Source organism: Prionailurus bengalensis, chromosome A3, assembly GCF_016509475.1.
Source record: "Prionailurus bengalensis isolate Pbe53 chromosome A3, Fcat_Pben_1.1_paternal_pri, whole genome shotgun sequence".
NCBI classification, from domain to species: Eukaryota; Metazoa; Chordata; class Mammalia; order Carnivora; family Felidae; genus Prionailurus; species Prionailurus bengalensis.
This window is the reverse complement of record NC_057354.1, coordinates 57,956,992-57,975,535: the sequence shown is the minus strand read 5'-3', so window position 1 is coordinate 57,975,535 and position 18,544 is coordinate 57,956,992. Positions and strand designations below refer to the sequence as shown.

The 18,544-nt window shown below is 37.1% G+C and overlaps 1 protein-coding gene and 1 pseudogene across 10 annotated transcripts in view; both read left to right on the top strand.

Annotated features, from left to right (window-relative positions):
• The window catches only part of IL1R1 (interleukin 1 receptor type 1), a 79,489-nt gene that overhangs the window by 52,792 nt on the left and 8,153 nt on the right, over positions 1 to 18,544 (top strand). For 7 of the 10 annotated variants that reach the window (XM_043603067.1, XM_043603070.1, XM_043603069.1 and 4 more), the window contains 6 exons: positions 276 to 339; positions 9,100 to 9,334; positions 9,444 to 9,633; positions 10,666 to 10,834; positions 12,806 to 12,871; positions 18,194 to 18,311. In XM_043603067.1, the coding sequence (XP_043459002.1) occupies positions 276 to 339; positions 9,100 to 9,334; positions 9,444 to 9,633; positions 10,666 to 10,834; positions 12,806 to 12,871; positions 18,194 to 18,311 (842 nt within the window). Of the gene's footprint in view, positions 1 to 275; positions 340 to 9,099; positions 9,335 to 9,443; positions 9,634 to 10,665; positions 10,835 to 12,805; positions 12,872 to 15,287; positions 15,540 to 18,193; positions 18,312 to 18,544 lie in introns of those variants that run through there. The other 3 variants (XM_043603073.1, XM_043603072.1, XM_043603075.1) reach the window with 2 other exon arrangements.
• On the top strand, positions 13,442 to 15,281 carry LOC122496690 (annotated as a pseudogene).

Genomic DNA, 18,544 nt, shown 5'->3' with positions numbered 1-18,544 from the left:
ATAGCATAGATTACCTTGGAGGGAAATTTGAGTGGAAAACAAGGTGGGAAATGAATGTTGGGACAGATGATGGATGCTTTCTTAACCTTAAGTTGTTTGAATTTGTCCCCACTTCTGTCCAGAAGCATGATCACATTGATGCAGGGCACTAACCCATCAGTGTGACTTGGGGAGGAGGGTGGAGGCAGGTGGGAGTTAGCATGTGTGGTTTTAGAGATTTTTCTGGAATAGTGACATTTTTATTTTGGTTTTTCTTCCATTTCTGTCTTTTCCAGGAGAATATGAAAGTGTTACTTAGGCTTTGTTTCATAGCTGTACTGATTTCTTCTCTGGAAGCCGGTAAGTAAGCATTTCCTTGTGTTCCTGTTTGCTGAGGAACTCTGTTATTTAGAATTCATGAAGTACCTTCTGTGATGGAGTCATTTTTTTCTCTCCTGTTCTATTGAATCTGTGACCTCCTGGTCGCAAAACCGTACTGCTGGATGTTCCTTCCTCATTCTCTCACTTATGGAACAGTAGACTGGGGCACAGTGAGCTTACAAGCCCAAGCTCACGTAGCTAGTGTCAGAGCAGGAGCTAAAGTCCGGGTCTCCAATGTCAGGGCCAAGCCTTCTCCGACTTTGTTGCTGATTGAAGAGTGTGATAAGGGAAATCCTGGCTCTCATTCACAAGAAGTATCAAAATTCATTATGAACCCACAACTGAACTGAAAACCATCATAAGACAGTTCTTTGTTTTCTTGATTTCTTCATTTTTTTTTTTCCTTTTTTCCTCTTCTTACCATACTGCAAATGCATTTAGCCCTTACTCTGTGCTAGGCTCTAGGTGCTGGGGACACAGTGAATAACCCCAATAGAAATATCTGCCTGCATGGGGTTTGCATTCCACTAGGGAAGAGAGACAATGCATTAGATAAGTAAGTATATATTATGTCATATGCTAAGAAGCATACATAGAAAAAAAATCAGGAAAAGGATATATAAAGTTTGGAGACTGGGGTGGGCAGAAGGTTAAAGATTTTGATAGTGTGGCCAGAAAAGGCCTCACTGAGAAGTTGACCTTTGAGTCAAACCTGAAGTGGGGGGAGGCAGGAGCTATGTAGATATCAGGTTGGGAGTGGAGAAACATTTCAGACAGCATGTGCCAAGGCCCTGAGGCCAGGAGTACTTGCATGTTCTAGGAACTAAAATACCAGTGTGGTTGGAGCAGAGTGAAAGGTGAGGGATATGATAAAGGCCGAGGTCATGTGGATAATGGTAGTGGGGGGAGGATGATGGAGGGTTGTTTGTGTAGAACCCATAGACCTTTCTAAGGATCTTGGCTTATACTCTGTGTGAGATAGAAAACTGCAGGGTCTGTGTTCAAAACCAGAGAGATGATCTGACTTCTATTTTAACAGGATCATTCTGGTTCTTACATGGTGAATAGATCGTGGGGAGGCAAAGGCAGAAACAGACCATTTAAGAGCTGTTGCAGTGATCTAGGCAAGGATTGATGGGAGCGTGTTCAAGGGTGGCAAGGAGAAGTGAGAAGTACTCAAAATTTGGGTATATTTTGATGATAGAGCCAACAGGATTTTAAGATAAATTGGATGTGGGTATGAGAGAAAGAGAATCATGGCTGACTCTAAGGGTTTTGGCCTGAGCCAAGTGCAAGGTGGAGTTGCCCCTGATGGGGCAGGGGAAGATCCATGTTCAGACCACACATGCTAAGTTTAGCTCCATTCCGTGTGGAAATAGTGATGTTGACTAAGCAGTCCGGAGCCCAGGGGAGAGTTCTGGGCTGGATATAAAATTGGAGACCTCAGAAAGCAGCTGGTACTAGAACCATGAGATGAGATGGGGTCACCTGAATGTGATTGGAAAAGATAAGATCTCCAAGGTTGGTGGTCAAATTTCTACTCATCAGAGACTCAGTGAAAGACAGACCTGAAATGTAGTAGGAGAGAAGCAGACAAGTGTCCTGAGATCCAAGTGAAGAAAGCGTTTCAAGGATGAGTGGATCATAGGTGTCAAATGCAGATACTTAAATAAGTTAAGTAAGATGATATCTTAGAGTTGTTTATTTGATGTGTCAGCTTAAAACTTATAGATCAGAAAAATTTCAGTAGAGTGGTGGGGCAAATCCCAGATAAACAGAACAGGGTGTCTAGCTGAGACCTTCTTAAAGTTTACTCTTTTTATCATATACTGTTTTTGCTACCGCCATTCCTAGTAGCTAAATATTTAGAAGTCCTCACAGGGTACCATGCTAACCTGTCCACTTTTATCTCTCTCTTTTTTTTGTTCAATTTTTTTTTAACGTTGATTTATTTTTGGGACAGAGAGAGACAGAGCATGAACAGGGGAGGGGCAGAGAGAGAGGGAGACACAGAATCGGAAGCAGGCTCCAGGCTCTGAGCCATCAGCCCAGAGCCCGATGCGGGGCTCGAACTCATGGACCGCGAGATCGTGACTTGAGCTGAAGTTGGACGCTTAACCGATTGAGCCACCTAGGCGCCCCTGTCCACTTTTATCTCAATTTTATGTTTTTTTTCCCTAATTTTTAGTTATTTACTTTGAGAGACAGAGAGTGTGAGCAGGGAAGGGTCAGAGAGAGAGGGAGAGAATCCCAAGCAGGCTCTGCACTGTTGGGGTGCCCATATTCCTTTGAATTCGTATTTTTGTATTCTTTAGGTAAATACCTAGTAGTGCAATTCCTAGATCTTAGGGTAGTTCTATTTTTAACTTTTTGAGGAACCTCCATACTGTTTTCCAGAGTGGCTGCACCAGTTTGCATTCCCACCAACAGTTCAAGAAGGTTCCTTTGTCTCCACATCCTCATCAACATCTGTTGTTTCTTGTGTTGTTGAGTTTAGCCACCCTGACAGGTGTGAGGTGACATCTCATTGTAGTTTTGATTTACATTTCCCTGATGATGAATGACGTTGAGCATTTTTTTCATGTGTCTGTTGACCATCTGTATGTCTTCTTCGGAAAAATATCTATTCATGTCTTCTGCCCATTTTTTAATTGGATTATTTACTTTTTGGTACCACACCACTCTGTGACTTTTCCAAGGAGCTTCCAGTCAGGTAAATTCATGGCAGTGCTCTAAGAATAGGACTTTCTGAGGAGCTCCAAACCTGGTCTCCTCTTGAAAGCCTGCTGTTTTTCACAGCTGTTGTGTTTTCCGGGCTTCTGTTTTCAAGGCTAGAGTGAAGCTGGGAAAAGGGGATGACAGTATTTTAAGTTACAAAAACACAAACTGTTCTGTTCCACTGAGATTTAGCTGGTTTGTTATTAAATAAATGTGTTTGTTTTTTTCGTTTTGTTTTTGTATTTTTTTTAAGAGAGAGGGAGTGGGGGAAAGGCAGGGAGAGAGAGAGAGAGAGAGAGAGAGAGAGAGAGAGAGAATCTTAAGCTGGCTCCACACTCAGCATGGAGTCTAAAGCAGAACTTGATCCTATGACCCTGAGATCATGATCTGAGCAGAGATCAAGCAAGAATCAGGATGCTTAGCTAACTGAACCACCCAGGCGCCCTTAAATAAATGTTTTGATTATTGGAAGCCTTTGATGGAAAAAAATTTCCAGTCTTATTTCTGAGACTTCTATTCCAGTGACCTATTTATCTGTATACCAATACTGCACTGTCTTAATTCCTGTGGCTTTATAATAAATGCTGAAATAAAGCAGTGTAACTTCTTAAAACATTTTTAAAAAATCAAAATTGTTGACTCATTCTGTATGAATTTTAGAATCAGCTTGCCAATTTATACAAAAAAAAATCCTGCTCATATTTGGAATGAAATGGAATTGAATATAAATCGTTTTGGAGGGAAGTGACATCTTGACAAAATTGATTCTTCTGACCCATGAACAGATTATACATTTCTTCATTTATTTAGAACTTTATTTAAGCAACATTTTGTAATTTTCATTGGATAGGTCTGAAGCATCTTTTGTCAGATTTATTCTTTAGTCGTATCTTTTGATGCTATTAGAAGTGATATTTTAAAAATTCAATTTTTGGTTATTTTTTGCTTGTGTATACAAACACATTTAATTTTGCATATTCATATCCTACAATTTATTAATCCTTCCAGGTCTTATGTAGATTTCATAGCATAATCTACACAGATGGTCATGTTGTCTGCTATAAATAAAGACATTTTTCTTTCCCCTTCAATCTGGATGCCATTTATTTCTTTTTGTTGCCTTAATGTACTAATTGGATCTTCCAGTATAATATTGAAGTGGTTACAGTGGACATCCTTGCTTTGTTCCTAATCTTACTATATGATTAGCTGTAGGTTTTTTGTACCTGTCTTTTATCAGGTTCAGAAAGTTCCCCCCCATTTCTAGTTTGCTGAGAGTCTTTATCAGGAATGGATGTTGGATTTTGTCAAGTGCTTTTTCTGCACTGTTGAGATGATCATATAATTTTTCTTTTAAAAGGTGTTCAAATATGGAATTTCATAGAGTTTTTAAAAGAGGTGGATCCAACTTTGTATTCCTTTGATGTTATGTACATTATAATGCATTATCCTTTTTTGATATTATTGTAGGATTCAGTTTGCTAAAATATTTTAAAAACCGTTTACATCTATGTTCACGATGAGGAGTGGCTTGTGGGCTTCTTTTTTGGTCGTGTCTTTGTTTTTGACATTTGAATGCTGCCGAGCTCAAAGTAAACCAGGAAGTGTTATTGACTCTTCAATTTTCTGGAAGACTATATAAAATCGGTGTTATTTCTCCTAGTGAAGCCATGTGGGCCTGAAGTTTTCTCTTTGGAAGTTTTTTGAGTACAGATTTACTTTATTTAGTATTTACAAGTCTCTTCGGGTTATCTTTTTCTTCTGAGAAGTTTATAATCAAGGAATTTGCTCATTTTATTCAAATTCTTAAATTTACTGGTATAAAATTGTTCATAAGATTTTCTTATTATCCCTTTAAAATATTTGTAATAAGAGATGTCACCCTCTTTTTTCCTGATCAGTAGCTAGACATATATCAATTTGATGGATTTTCTGAAAGAACTAGTTTTTGGTATCTTTGACTTTATTATTTTCCTGTTTTTTATTTCATCAGTTTTTCTCTCAGATCTTTTGGGTATATATATTTTTTCTAGTTTCTTAAGTGGAAACTGAAGTTAGTAATCTGAGATCTTTTTTCTTCTGTAGACATTTAGTGCTGTCTTCTTTCCTCTAGGTACTGCTGCCAGTGCATGCCACAAGTTTTGATATGTTTTGTTTTCCTTATTCAGGTTAAATTACTTTCTAATTTCCCTTTTTCTTTCTTTTTAACTCATGGGTTATCTAGAAGGGGTTTACATCCTTCAAATATATGGGGAATTTCTAGATTTCTTTCTATTATTGATTTCTAGTTTAGTCCCGTTGTCACCAGGGAACATACTTTGTCTAATTTGAATCCTTTTGAATTTATTGAATATTAGATTATGAACAAGAATATGATAAAATTTTTTGTGTGCACTCAAAAAGAATGTGTCTTCTGCTCTGTTGGGTAGAATTATCTAGAAATATTGATTGCACCAGGGGTGCCTAAGTGGCTCAGTTGGTTAAACATCAGAATTCAACTCAGGTCGTTATATCACAGTTTGTGAGTTCAAGCCTCGCGTCGGGTTTTGTGCTGACTGCTTGGAGCCTGAAGCCTGCTTCGGATTCTATGTCTCCCTCTCTCTCTTTGCTCTTCCCTCACTCATGCTCTGTCAGTCTCTCTCTCAAAAATAAACATTAAAAACAAGTTAAAAAATTGATTATGCCAAATTCATTGACAGTGCTCACATCTTTTATATCATTATCATTATATGGCTGTTTTACTTGTTCTATCAATTATTGTGAGTATGGTGTTGAAATCTTTGACTGTAATTGTGAGTTTCTTTATTTACCCTTGAAGTTCTATCAGGTTTTGCTTTATGTATTTTGAAGCACTGTTAGTAGGTGAATAAACATTTAGGATTACTGTGTACCTCTTGATAAATGACTGCTTTATTGTAATGAAGTGGCCATTTTTATCCTGGTAATGTTCTTTACTGTAAAATTGGATAATATAATAATCATTCATACTTTCCTTTGATTAGTATTATGGTAGATATTTTCTCTTTTTGACTTTTAATGTATTTGTGTCTTTATACTTAAAGTGTGTGTATGTGTGAGAGTGTGTGTATAATAGGCAGCATATAGTTGGGTCCTTCTTTCTTTATCCAGTCTAACTATCTTTGCCTTTTGGTTGGGGTATTTAGACCATTAAAATATTTTAATATGATTATTAATACATTTGGGTTTAATTTAGGATCATGTTTTATTTTCTCTTTGTCCTATAAATTCTTTTCATTTTTGTTTCACTTTTTTGCTGCCTTTTGGATTGAGAATTTTCATAATTCATATTTATCTCCTATGTCTGGCTTATACTAATAACTTGTTTGTTTTTAAAATAACTGCTCTCAGGATTATGGTATCCATCTTTAACTTACTGCTATCCACTTTTAAGTGATACTATACTATTTCAATTATAGTATAAAAAATTTAGAACAATATACATCCACTTCTCCTTTATTGAACTTTGCCTTATTGTTCCCATATATTTTACTTCTTTACGTGTTATAAATCTCACAATGCTTTTTAAAAAATTTTTGCTTTAAACATTCCGTTATCTTTAAAGATATTTAAATAATAAAAATTATTTTATAACTACCCATGGAAGAAACATTTCTGAGAATTTATTCCTTTATATAGATTCATTTTTCATCTGATACTATTTTCCTTCTTTATGAAGAACTTCCTTACATATATATATATATATATATATATATATATATATGTATATTTTAGCATAGATGTACTGGTGGTGAATTTTTACAGCTTTTATAAATTTGAAAAAAAAAGTGTTGATTTTGCTCCTGTTTTTGAAAGATATTTTTACTAGATCATGAATTCTAGGTTGGTAATTTTTTCTTTCAGTACTTACGTTATTTTACTCTTTTCTGGTTTGTATTGTTTTTGACAAGAAGGCTGCATCATTTTTGTGTTTGGTGTAGTTTTTGTCATGGTTTTTTTTTTTTCCTTAGGGTTTATTGTGATTTTGGGATCTGTGTGTACATTATTTTAATAAAATCTTGAAAGCCTGTATTTCTTCAAGTACTTTTTATGTTTCACCCACCTCTCTTCTCCTTTTTCTTCAGGAATTTATATTACATGTATTGAAGTTGTCCTGCAGCTAACTAATTTTATTTTGTAAAATTTCTGTTATTTTTCTCTCTGTGTTTAATTCTGGATAGTTTCTAATGCTGTGCCTTTAGGTTCACTAATCTTTTTTTCTGTATTGTCAAATCTGCCATTAATCATATCCAGTGTTTTTTTTAAGACAACATTGTAGTTTTCATTACTAGAAATTTGATTTAAATTTCATTAAAACATCTCTTTCATGTCTCTACTCAACATGCTTGATCTAGTATCTTGGACAAATGGAACTGAGTAGTAATAACTATTTTAATTTTTCAATCCATTCTATCATCTGTGTCAATTCTGGGTCAGTTTTGATTGACTGTTTCCTTCTTCTTATTGATTGTATTGTCCCACTTCTTTGCACACCTGATAATTTTTGATTGAATGCTGGTCATTGTAAATTTTACCATTTTGGGTGCTGGATATTTTTGTATTGTTAAAAATGTTCTTGAACTGTTCGGCCACAAGGTTATGACTTGGAAGTAGTTGGTCTTTTCAGGTTTTGATTTTAAGCTTTATTAGTCATGATCAGAACAAGGTTTTGTATGGGGCCTAATACGTCCCATCTGGTGGGTCGGAATCATCTGGGTACTTTACCTGATGCCCCATGATTAAGGAGGCTTTTCATTCTGCCTGTTGAAAACATCAAATGTTACTAGCAAGTGTGTGCTCCAGTGGATATTCACTCTAAACCTTTTGGCAGTTTTCACTCTGGCCTTGGCACTTCTTTTTTTTTAAATTTTGTTTTTTCAACGTTTTTTATTTATTTTTGGGACAGAGAGAGACAGAGCATGAACGGGAGAGGGGCAGAGAGAGAGGGAGACACAGAATCGGAAACAGGCTCCAGGCTCCGAGCCATCAGCCCAGAGCCTGACCTGGGGCTCGAACTCACGGACCGCGAGATCGTGACCTGGCTGAAGTCGGACGCTTAACCGACTGCGCCACCCAGGCGCCCCTGGCCTTGGCACTTCTAATGTGCTTATGCTAATTGGTACTCAGCTGAAAGCTTAAGGGAGACTTATCTTCAAAGCTCTATCTATCTATACAGTTATAATCCCTTTGGTATTCTGTTCTGCAAACTTATGGTTTACCTGGATTCCCAGCTCTATTTTCTCCATTCAGAGAGAACACTGGGCTTTGCCTGTGTTTCCTCCTTGCAATGTCATGACCTAGAATCTTTCTCTAGGCAGTAACTTGGGAAAATTGTAGGGCTCACCTGTTTTGTTTTCCATCTTTCGAGTATTTCTGTCTTTTGTTCCCTGATGTTCAGTGTCTTGAATATTGTTGTTTCATATACACGGTCCATTTTTAAAATTGTTTAGGTGGGAGGCCAAATCCAGTCCATTTTGTACTGAAGTAGATATCTCTCTTGCTACATTAGCACCAAGTTTTAGATGGACAGGAAGGGATAAGAGAGGTTAAATAGCCTTCCCAAGGACACACAGCTAGTCGGTGACACAACTGGATTTGTACATAAATCTTTCAGACTTCCAAGATGATATTTTTATTTAAAAAAATGTTTTTAAGTTAATTGATTTATTTTGAGAGAGAAAGAGCACGAGCAAAGGGGAGCAGAGAGAGAGAGGGGGAGAGAGAGAATTCCAAGCAGGCTCTGCATTGTCAGTACAGAGCCTAGCAGGCCTCAGACCCACAAATCGTGAGATCATGACCTGAGCTGAAACCAAGAGTTGGACACTTAACCAGCTGAGTCACTCAGGTGCCCCCAAGATTATACTTTTAATCATAAAGCTGTTAAAACTCATGCATAATATGAATTGATGTATTTTATAATTGATGTGTTTATATGTAGATATTACATTAAAAATCACTGACGAATTTCTCATGGAAATTGCTTTCCCTTTTTCCCTTTTAAAGATACTTGTGAGGAACGTGAAGAAAAAGTAGTTTTAGTTTCATCTGCGTATGAAATTGATGTTCGTTCATGTCTTCTTAACCCGAACGAAAAGAAAGGCACTATAATTTGGTATAAAAATGACAGCAAGACACCTATATCTATGGAAGTAGACTCCAGGATTCATCAGCACAAAGATAAACTTTGGTTTGTTCCCGCTAAGGTAGAGGATTCGGGACATTACTATTGTGCAGTAAGGTAAGAAAGGGATTAATAATGTTACAAACATGTGTTCTGTGTGGCTGCAGTCGTTAAGGATGGAAACATCTTTAATGGTGCTTAATTCATCTATTTTGATTTGTTTTAGAAATTCAACTTACTGCCTCAAAATTAAAATAGCTATTAAGTTTGTGCAGCATGAACCTAACTTGTGTTACAATGCAGAAGCTATATTTACACAGAAACTACCCATTGCAAGAGATGGACAACTTGTGTGTCCTTATTTGGATTTTTTTAGAGACGAAAAACATGAGTTACCCAAAATACAGTGGCATAAGGTAATTTTATATTACATATGGTATTTTGCTTTTCTGTCAGATAAAATCAGTTTTCTGTCTTGGACCATAGGGTGAATCCGCAGAGGACTTTTTCATGTGACATGTTGTTTGCTTTTGTGTGTGAAACCTATTAGAAATTTTTTTAAAAGTTGTAAGACTACATACATTTAATTTGCAGCTTAATAAAAATCTTACTTTCTCTTAATTTTATTTGATTAAGATTGAGAAAAGTATAGTAGAAATAAAAGATATTTAATGATAAGACTGATTATAAATTTAAGGTTTTTAAGAGATCCCTATTTATCTTAAAACATATGTATTTTTGCTTTATTAAAAATATTAAGTGATCCTGAAATAATTTAGTGGTTTCTGTGACTATCTTGAAAGTGGATTGGCTAGCACTCCATGGAACACATCACGTTTTTTGGTACTTTCGCTCTACCTAGTTGGTTGGAGCTTATGTGGGGAATCATCTTATAGGGGTGAAGAAATACAAAATAAATAATGTCAATGAAGAAAGGAAGTACAGCATTACTAAGAAAATATGGTGTTAGCATTCTTTCCTCAAACATGTTTTTCTTGCAAATAAATTTGTCTTCACTTGTCTTCAAAGTCTTCAAAGTGCAAGGCTCATAGGCATAAACATTTAATATCCTGGAAATGTAATTGTGAGTATTGCCAAAAACATACTATATTAAAACTTGTATGGAAGGAACATGGTCATATATATGTAGTCATACATGTGCTCAACTTGTGATCATGTGCCTGGTGCAAAACAGAAGAGAAATAAATAGGCATGTGAGATTATTTTTGTAAATTCTCCTGAGGTTTTCAATTCACATATGTATGAATATATATGAACATAAATATGCACGTATACATATGTGTGTGCGTGTGTATACACATACATACACATAAATAGACACATTTGTAAAACATTCACCAATGTGAAAAAACAGAGTTTCTTTTGCTGGTAGGCAGGGGGAATTCATTAATTGGTTTTCAATACTCCCTTCCTCTGCCTCTGTCTAGGATTGCAAACCTCTACTACTTGACAATGTGAACTTTACTGGACTGACAAATAGACTCATCATGACGAATGTGACTGCAGCATATAAGGGGAACTATACTTGTCAAGCATCCTATACATACTTGGGAAAGCAGTATCGTATTACACGGGTGATAGAACTTCTCACTCTAGGTGAGTCATAGCTCCAGTCCTAGGAGTTTGAACCTGGGAAGGCCCAGAAATCATGATTCTAGTATTTCCTTCGTTGTTAATGGAAGAGCTAAACCCAAGAGCAGCTTGGTGACTTGCCAAATGTCACATGGCTATTAGTTTAGTTTTTGTTGCTAATACCGCGCCTGTGTTTTGCATTCCTGCCTCAGATGCAGGGCTAATTCGACCAACAGTTAAGAGCTGTTTTCCAATGGAAGCAAGAGACTTGTTCTTTGGCATGGCTAAAGATGGTTCTTCCAGAGAGCTCTGGAGTTCCCTGTGGCTGGTGTATGAGGAAGAGTAGTTCCAAGGTCTTTCGCTTGGGGAGTCTGAGTGTGTAGCAGTGAGGGTTGTTGGTGTGATGGGGTGGATGCTGATGGGCTTTGGAATACGTTGCACTCCCAGAGCACGCTCTACCTCTTGTTAGTTTCTTGTTAGCTCGCCTGACCTCTCTACGCCTGTTTCCTCCTCTGTAATGGGATACAACCTTCCAAGACTGTTGGGGAGATCAGCAATCAGGTATGCTCAACTTGTGGTCATGTGCCTGGTGCAGAACAGAGGAGAAGTAAAAAGGTGTATGATGATTTTTCTAGTAAATCTTCTCGAGGCTTTCAATTCTCTATTAACTATGTTTCCCCTAGAAGCTATTTTACAAGAAAATGCACTCCTACATTACCTGGGGATGGGCAGAATGTTCATCCTTTCTGTGTCAGATTTCGTCAGCTTTCAGTAATAGAAGAGTTACTTTAACCAGGACTTTAAAAGTTAAAGGAGTCTTATTGGTAATTATGCTGGGACAAGAGGCAAAAATGGGAACTATCTCAGGTAATTCCAAAATATGATCACCCTACCTATAGCTAGGTGTTCTCAATCATCTAATAACTTATATTTTTTAAACGTTAATTTTATTGCATCAAAATTAATTCCTTGCCCACATCCTACAAGCACCAGTGCATTATAATTTCCAGCAGTCTTTATATCACTACCATCCTGAGATTTTAGCAGCTTCTCTCTGGCCATTGTGTAGCTCTGGCTTGTCTTTCTTGACATACGGCAACCAGAGCGACAGACAGAATTTTAGAGAGAACTAGGGAATTTTTTAGATAGGTCAAATATGTTTTAAATACCCTCTGTCTCATTTTCTGATCCCTTCTATAGAAATAATATACTTCATCAGAGATAAGGTCATATTTTGTTTTCATAAAGGCAGATTCAAAAATATTAATTGAGCATCTACTCTATGCCAGGCACACTGTTCTAGGTATACGTCAGGGGACAAAAGAGACAATATCCTGCTCTGATGGAGTTTGCTTTGTTGTTGTTGTTGTTGTTTTTGTTTTTTTGCCTTTTGTGTTTTGTTTTGTTTTGACTATGGTGGAATCCTGGCCATTCCGGCTCATAGTTTCTCAGGGTTGGCTACAGATCAACCTTTGAAGTCCGTCTTCTTGTAAATAAAACTCAGATGGATTTCTGGAGCTCCTTCATACTTTTCCACCCTTTTTAATAAATGATGCCAAATTTCTTGGCACTCAACTCTTGGGTCATTACTAAAATTACGAAATACAAGCAGGTCTAGCACTGGAGGGTCCTTCTGGTTAATAATGCTTCATCCACAGAAGTACCTTGCCACAGCTACTCGCTTTTCCTGATTTGCTTTAGGAAGAGGCACTTGTCTGGAGTCCTGGTGATATGTGTGTTTGTAGCACCAAACTTGATGGGCTCAGCAGGGCCCAGGCTTTCTGGCAAGCGTTCATGGTTTTGCCGTGGCCTCTGTGGTGGCCTCCTTCTTTCACTTCTTGCCCTCTCTCTCCTGCCATATATGCGCTGGGCTCTCAGGGGAATATCTGGCCAGACTCCATGTGATATATTTTGGTATATTTTGCTAACTGTTGTCATCCGCTGAGATTCTGCTCTGTAAGAGACTAAGAACCCCTGCTGATGTTTGTCTTTCAGAGGAAGACAAGCCTGTGAAGCCTATAATTGTGAGTCCAACTAATGAGACAATGGAAGCAAGTCTGGGTAAGTGGTCTCCAATCAGAATATGCTGAAATCATTATTTTGAACTCAAGATTAAGATAAACTCTGCCTTTACTACACATAACCTAAATTATTTACTGAATATACCTACCATTAGTGGGAAAGTGGCACAGATTATGTCTTTAAATGTTTCTTTGGATTTCCTGCCTCTCAGGACAAAAATCTAGCCTTGTCTGATTTGTCCACCCCCACTCTCCTGTGGATACTTACTACCCATGGAAACACTAGCCAAAGACCAAGTTCAAAAGGACTAGAAATGAGAAGTATAATTTATCTGACTGGTACAGGATGGATTTCTTATGACCAGACCTAAGTTTTCAGGCAGAAGAATAAGATAAGAGACCAAAAAGGATACGTTTTTTTTCTAGGATGACCATCAAGTCAGTGAAAATTTTTTATTTCAGGAACAAAGACATAATCCTATAAGCATCCAGACCTAAACTATACAATGCGATAGCCACCAGCGATATGTGACTATGTACATGTAAATTTAAATTAAGTAAATTAGTTAATTTAGTTCAATTAAAAATTAGTTCTTCAGTCGTGGTAGCCATATTTCAAGGGCTTAATAACCATATGTGACAAGTGATTACTGCATTAGCACAAATATAGAACATTTCTGCTGTCACTGAAAATTTTATGGAAAACCACTGGCCCAAACATAAAAACAGATTTTTATATCAGAGGATCAAACACCAGGCTGGCATATAAAGTTCTCTTCTGTGAAACTAACTACATGAAGACCGTGAATAGTTGTACAGAGATTAGAAGGTAAAAGTTTGGGACCAAAGGATGCTGTATGTGTCCAAGCAGTTATTAATGGCGGGAGGTAATATAAAGGCATTCACAGGTATAAAAAAACAAAGATGTGAAAACTCACAATTACATATAAGCCAATATAGAATCTAGAGCAGTATTCTAGTAATCTAGAGAAATGCTTTTTTGTTTCTCCTCATTACTGCTCCCCTGTAGAGCCTAAAAAGGCATTCACCCTACCCCCACCCTATCTTCTTCCCTTCTTCAGTTTTCCAATGCCACAGATATATTGTATATCTGTTGATGTACCGTGCACTTTGCAGGGTCACAAACCATTGCAATATCTAAGGATTTTCTTGCCCAAGATATCCACTTTTTGCCCTGGTGGCCATAGCCTCTGTTAAGAATTCTTGTTCTAGATGTGTACACTTTAGAGCTCTATAGTTTAGGTGACATTGATCTCCAAATCTAAAAATAGCTTCATATTCAGAAGCATATTTTAATATATCATATGTTATTATATTTTAATGTATCATGTTGGTCTGATGCACCCATCACCCTGTCCTATGATTACCCTGTAGGTCTAACAGGCATTTGATAAGATTCAATCCAAATTACCAGTAAAATAACTTAGGAACTGAGGGATACTTCCTTAACTTAATAAATAACATCAGTTCAAACCAGTAGTCACTAACATTCTTCATGGTGAGCCACTGTTGTGTTAGACCTTCTACAGGTATAGACCCCCTCACTGAAGTCAAGAGCAAGACAAAGATGCCCACATAACCAGCATTACTTAACGTATTTCAGAAGTGCCCACCGATACAACCATAAGTAAAGGAACCAAGTCATGCTTACTGTAAGGGAGAAAATGACTTTATTATTAAAATTAGAATTAATATATTACTAATTGGCCAGATATAAAATTAATATTCTAGGTATAGCAGAAGTCCCTCCAGCTGTGGTGGTGTGCTGTGGGGAAGAGATAGATTTGTGAATCCCAGAGCGAAGGCCTACTTCTCCGAGGCCACTGCTGTGAGGAGGAGACCCTGGCTGAAGCCATCATCACCATGTCTGACCAGGAGTCAAAGCCTTCAAGTGGGGACTTGTGGGATAAGAAGGAAAGAGCACACATTAAACTCAGAGTGGTTGGCCAGGATCGCAGTGAGATTCACTTTGAAGTGAAGAGGACAGACAACGTGTCTCAAGAAACACCAAGAACCATACTGTCAAAGACTGGGAGTTCCAGTGAATTCACTCAGGCTTCTCTTCAAAGGTCAGAGAATTGCTGATAATCACAGTCGGAAGGAGTTGGGAATGGAGGAAGAAGAAGTGATTGAGGTTTATCAGGATATCAGGAGCAAATAGGGTCCTTCAGCAGTTTAGATATTCTTTTTATCTTTCCTTCTTTCCCGTCAGTCCCTTTTTACTTTTAAAAACAGTTCTTTTGTGGCGTTCAAGATGGAACTGAAGACTGTCACCTCACCTCGTTAAAACCTCTGGTAATTTGAGTTCTGGTGTCCATTAGTCATTATCATTTGTTTTCATGGTGCTGATTTTTAGTAATCGAACCTCAGTCTCCTTCCTTTGCCCTCTCCTTTTTATAAATTACGTGTGTGCACAGAGGGGCCATCTTTTCCAGGACCATGCTTCTTCAGGCTTGTGGTGAATAAGACCGACGTGAGTGTTCATACTGGCTTTCCAATTGGACCTGAAGTTCCAGCACGTGACTGTTTCCCTCCTGACTTGTGGCTTTCAGTGGGAGATGGAAGTTTCTCAGAGAACTGAGCTGTGGCAAAATGGCCTTTCCTTAATTTAAAGCTGCTTTTAAAATCTGGGGGTCTGACCCCAAAGAAGAGGAATAGCAGGTTGGCGTCGAGGTGGCATAGAGATGGTGAGAATAGTGACTGACTCCAAAGATGGTGTCACTGAAGAGAAAGCATTTTAAGATTAAAGAAAAATCTTGTCAGAAGATCCCCGAAAAGTTCTGCTTTTCATAAGCAGTCAATAAAGTTATTCATACACAAGTGTATACCACAGAACACTGCACTTTTTAATTTTATTTGTACTTTTTGGCCTGGGGATATGGGTTTTAAATGGACATTGTCTATAACAACTTCATTAAAATACATAAAATGCTTGTAACAAAATCAATATTCTAAAAATGGTGAACTTGTTTGGCAGTAACCAACTAGAAAACATAATGGGGAAAGAGATCCTGTTTGCAACATGTCATAGAGATGTCTATAGTTTCTTGGCAAAATCTTTTAAAAATAAATAGGATTTAGAGGGGAGAAAAAAATTCTGACATATAAATATCAGGAAAACTGAGATTTAAAGCATGCATATTGACAAGGAGTGGGAGCTATGTTGTTTCCAGTGGGGATAAAATTGGTATTTAGAGGAAAAAAACCTCAATCAACAGATATACTGTATGTCTGTGGTATTAAAAATTCATGGGGAGGTAGTCAATTAGGGTAAAAATGTCTAAAAAGACTCAAAAGGGAGCAATAATGGAAACAGTCTTGAGAAACGCCAATTTATGGAAAACTTTAATAGAAATGTATGTTTTTCCTGTATGGAAAACTAGAGATTGTAAAGATATCAACTCTTAAAATTGTAGTTTTATTTTTTTTTTTAATTTTTTAAATGGTTATTTATTTTTGAGAGAGAGAGGGACACATAGAGTGTGAGCATGGGAGGGGCAGAGAGAGAGGGAGACAGAGAATCTGAAGCAGGCTCCAGGCTCTGAGCTGTCAGCACAGAGCCCCATGCAGGGCTCAAACCCAGAGCTGTGAGATCATGACCTGAGTTGAAGGTGGATGCTTATCCAACTGGGCCACCCAGGCTCCCCTAAAGTTATAGTTTTAATGGAATTCTGACAAAAATATGAATGGGCTCAAAAGTTTGCAAGTGATTTCTTAAATTCACCCAGAATATTAAAATGATGAGATTATTAAAATAGTATTGACAAGAAGAGCTCTAAATAATACCAATGTTTACCCTAAAACTATAGTAATTAAGATTGTGGTACCCTTGACATCAGTATACACATTTAGCTCAACCAAGAAAGTCCCAAATAATTTATTTTATGACAAAAGTGACATTACAAATTATTATCCAATAAGGGGTTCTGAAATTATAAATGAGCTATTTGGATAAAAACATGAAGTTAAATCTCTCTCTCACACCATACCCAATTACATTCTAGACAGAGTAAAGAACTAAAACAGTCAGAACAATGAAAACATTATATACCTCAATGAAAATGTACTTGGGTATTTTCCTGATTTGGTGATAAAGCTTTTAGAAAAAATTGTGAAAACATATAAAACAGAAATTTGACCAAAAAAGGGGAGAGAGGGAGGAAGGGAGAGAGAGAGAGAGAGAGAGAGAGAGAGAGAGAGAGAGAGAAATATCAAAGAATTTCCATAGACAGAAATAAAACAAAAGCAACGAACTCTGAAAGTTATTTGGAATAGTTTTCATGTATGATAAAACGTTAATATCCTCAGTGAATAAAGAGCTCCCATACAGCAGTGGAGTTAATATAAGAAGCAATTAAATAATGGACAGTAAGCATAACAAACAGTTCTTAAAAACAAACCGATACTGAACTTATAAAAGATGTCCATTCACCATGATTTCAAGAAATGCAGAAACGTTTTTGTTTTTTTTTTTTAAGTTTCTTTATTATTTTGAGAGAGAGAGAGAGAGAGAGAGAGAGAGAGAGAGAGAGAGAGAGAGAAAGAGAGGCAGGGAAGGGCAGAGAGAAAGAATCCCAAGCAGGCTCCACACTGTCTGTGCAGAGCCTGATGTGGGGCTCAACTCACAAAGCGTGAGATCATAGCCTGAGCCAACATGAAGAGTCAGACGCTTAACTGTCTGAGCCACCCAGGTATCCCAAGAAATTCACACAAAAATTTAAATGGTGTTTTTAATTCTCTCATTGGACAATGACTAAGCAAATATATTTGGAATCTGGGGGCTTGGGGGTGAGATAGCATTCACATACCCTGCTGGACAAAGTGTAGATATGTACAGTCTCATTTGGAAGAGGGAGGATGAGTTTTTAAATATGTTTATCTCTTAATTCTACTTCCAGATTCAAAGTAAGACTTCAGGATATGTATAATATTGAGGCACAAGGGTGTTCATTAGAATATTAATCCTAATAATGAAAAATTAGAAGCAAATTGTGTTTATCAATAAAAAAGCCATTAATCATAGTAGATCTGTATTACAGAATACGAAGCAGCCATGAAACGGCCTCTTTTGGAAGGCTGATCATGTGAGCTGAAGTTCCCAGTATACAATATTTATAAATAGTAGACAATAATGTTTCATTTTTAAAATTTCACGTATACACAAAGAATGAGATACATGAAGTTACTAATCACGGTTCTCTCCGAGTGGTAGGTTTAAGGGCAATTTTTCTTTCTGTTTGTACTTTTCTATAATTTAAAATTTTTAATCAATAGCCATTTACTAATCTAGATAGATCAGATAAAAATCAATAGCTCTGATTAAAAATATATTGCTTTGCAGGATCCAGGCTACAGTTGATCTGCAATGTCAGTGGCCAGTTGAGTGACTTTGTATACTGGAAGTGGAATGGGTCATTAATTGATGACGACGACCCAGTGTTGGTGGAGGATTATTTGCCGTAAGTATGCTAAAAGCCTATCGTGCAACCGAGAAGTTTTGGTATTACACTTCATATCGTGCTTTATACAACCTTGATGGTTTCATTGAATAGCAAGAGTTAGTTGGCATCTCATCTCTTTGGGCAGAGTCTTGACCCTTTGCTGCCCATATTGAGTTTTGCTGAGCTAAACAGGATTTATAAGAACTTACACACAAGGTAAAAATACATGTCCTCGTGGTGTAAATTCTGAA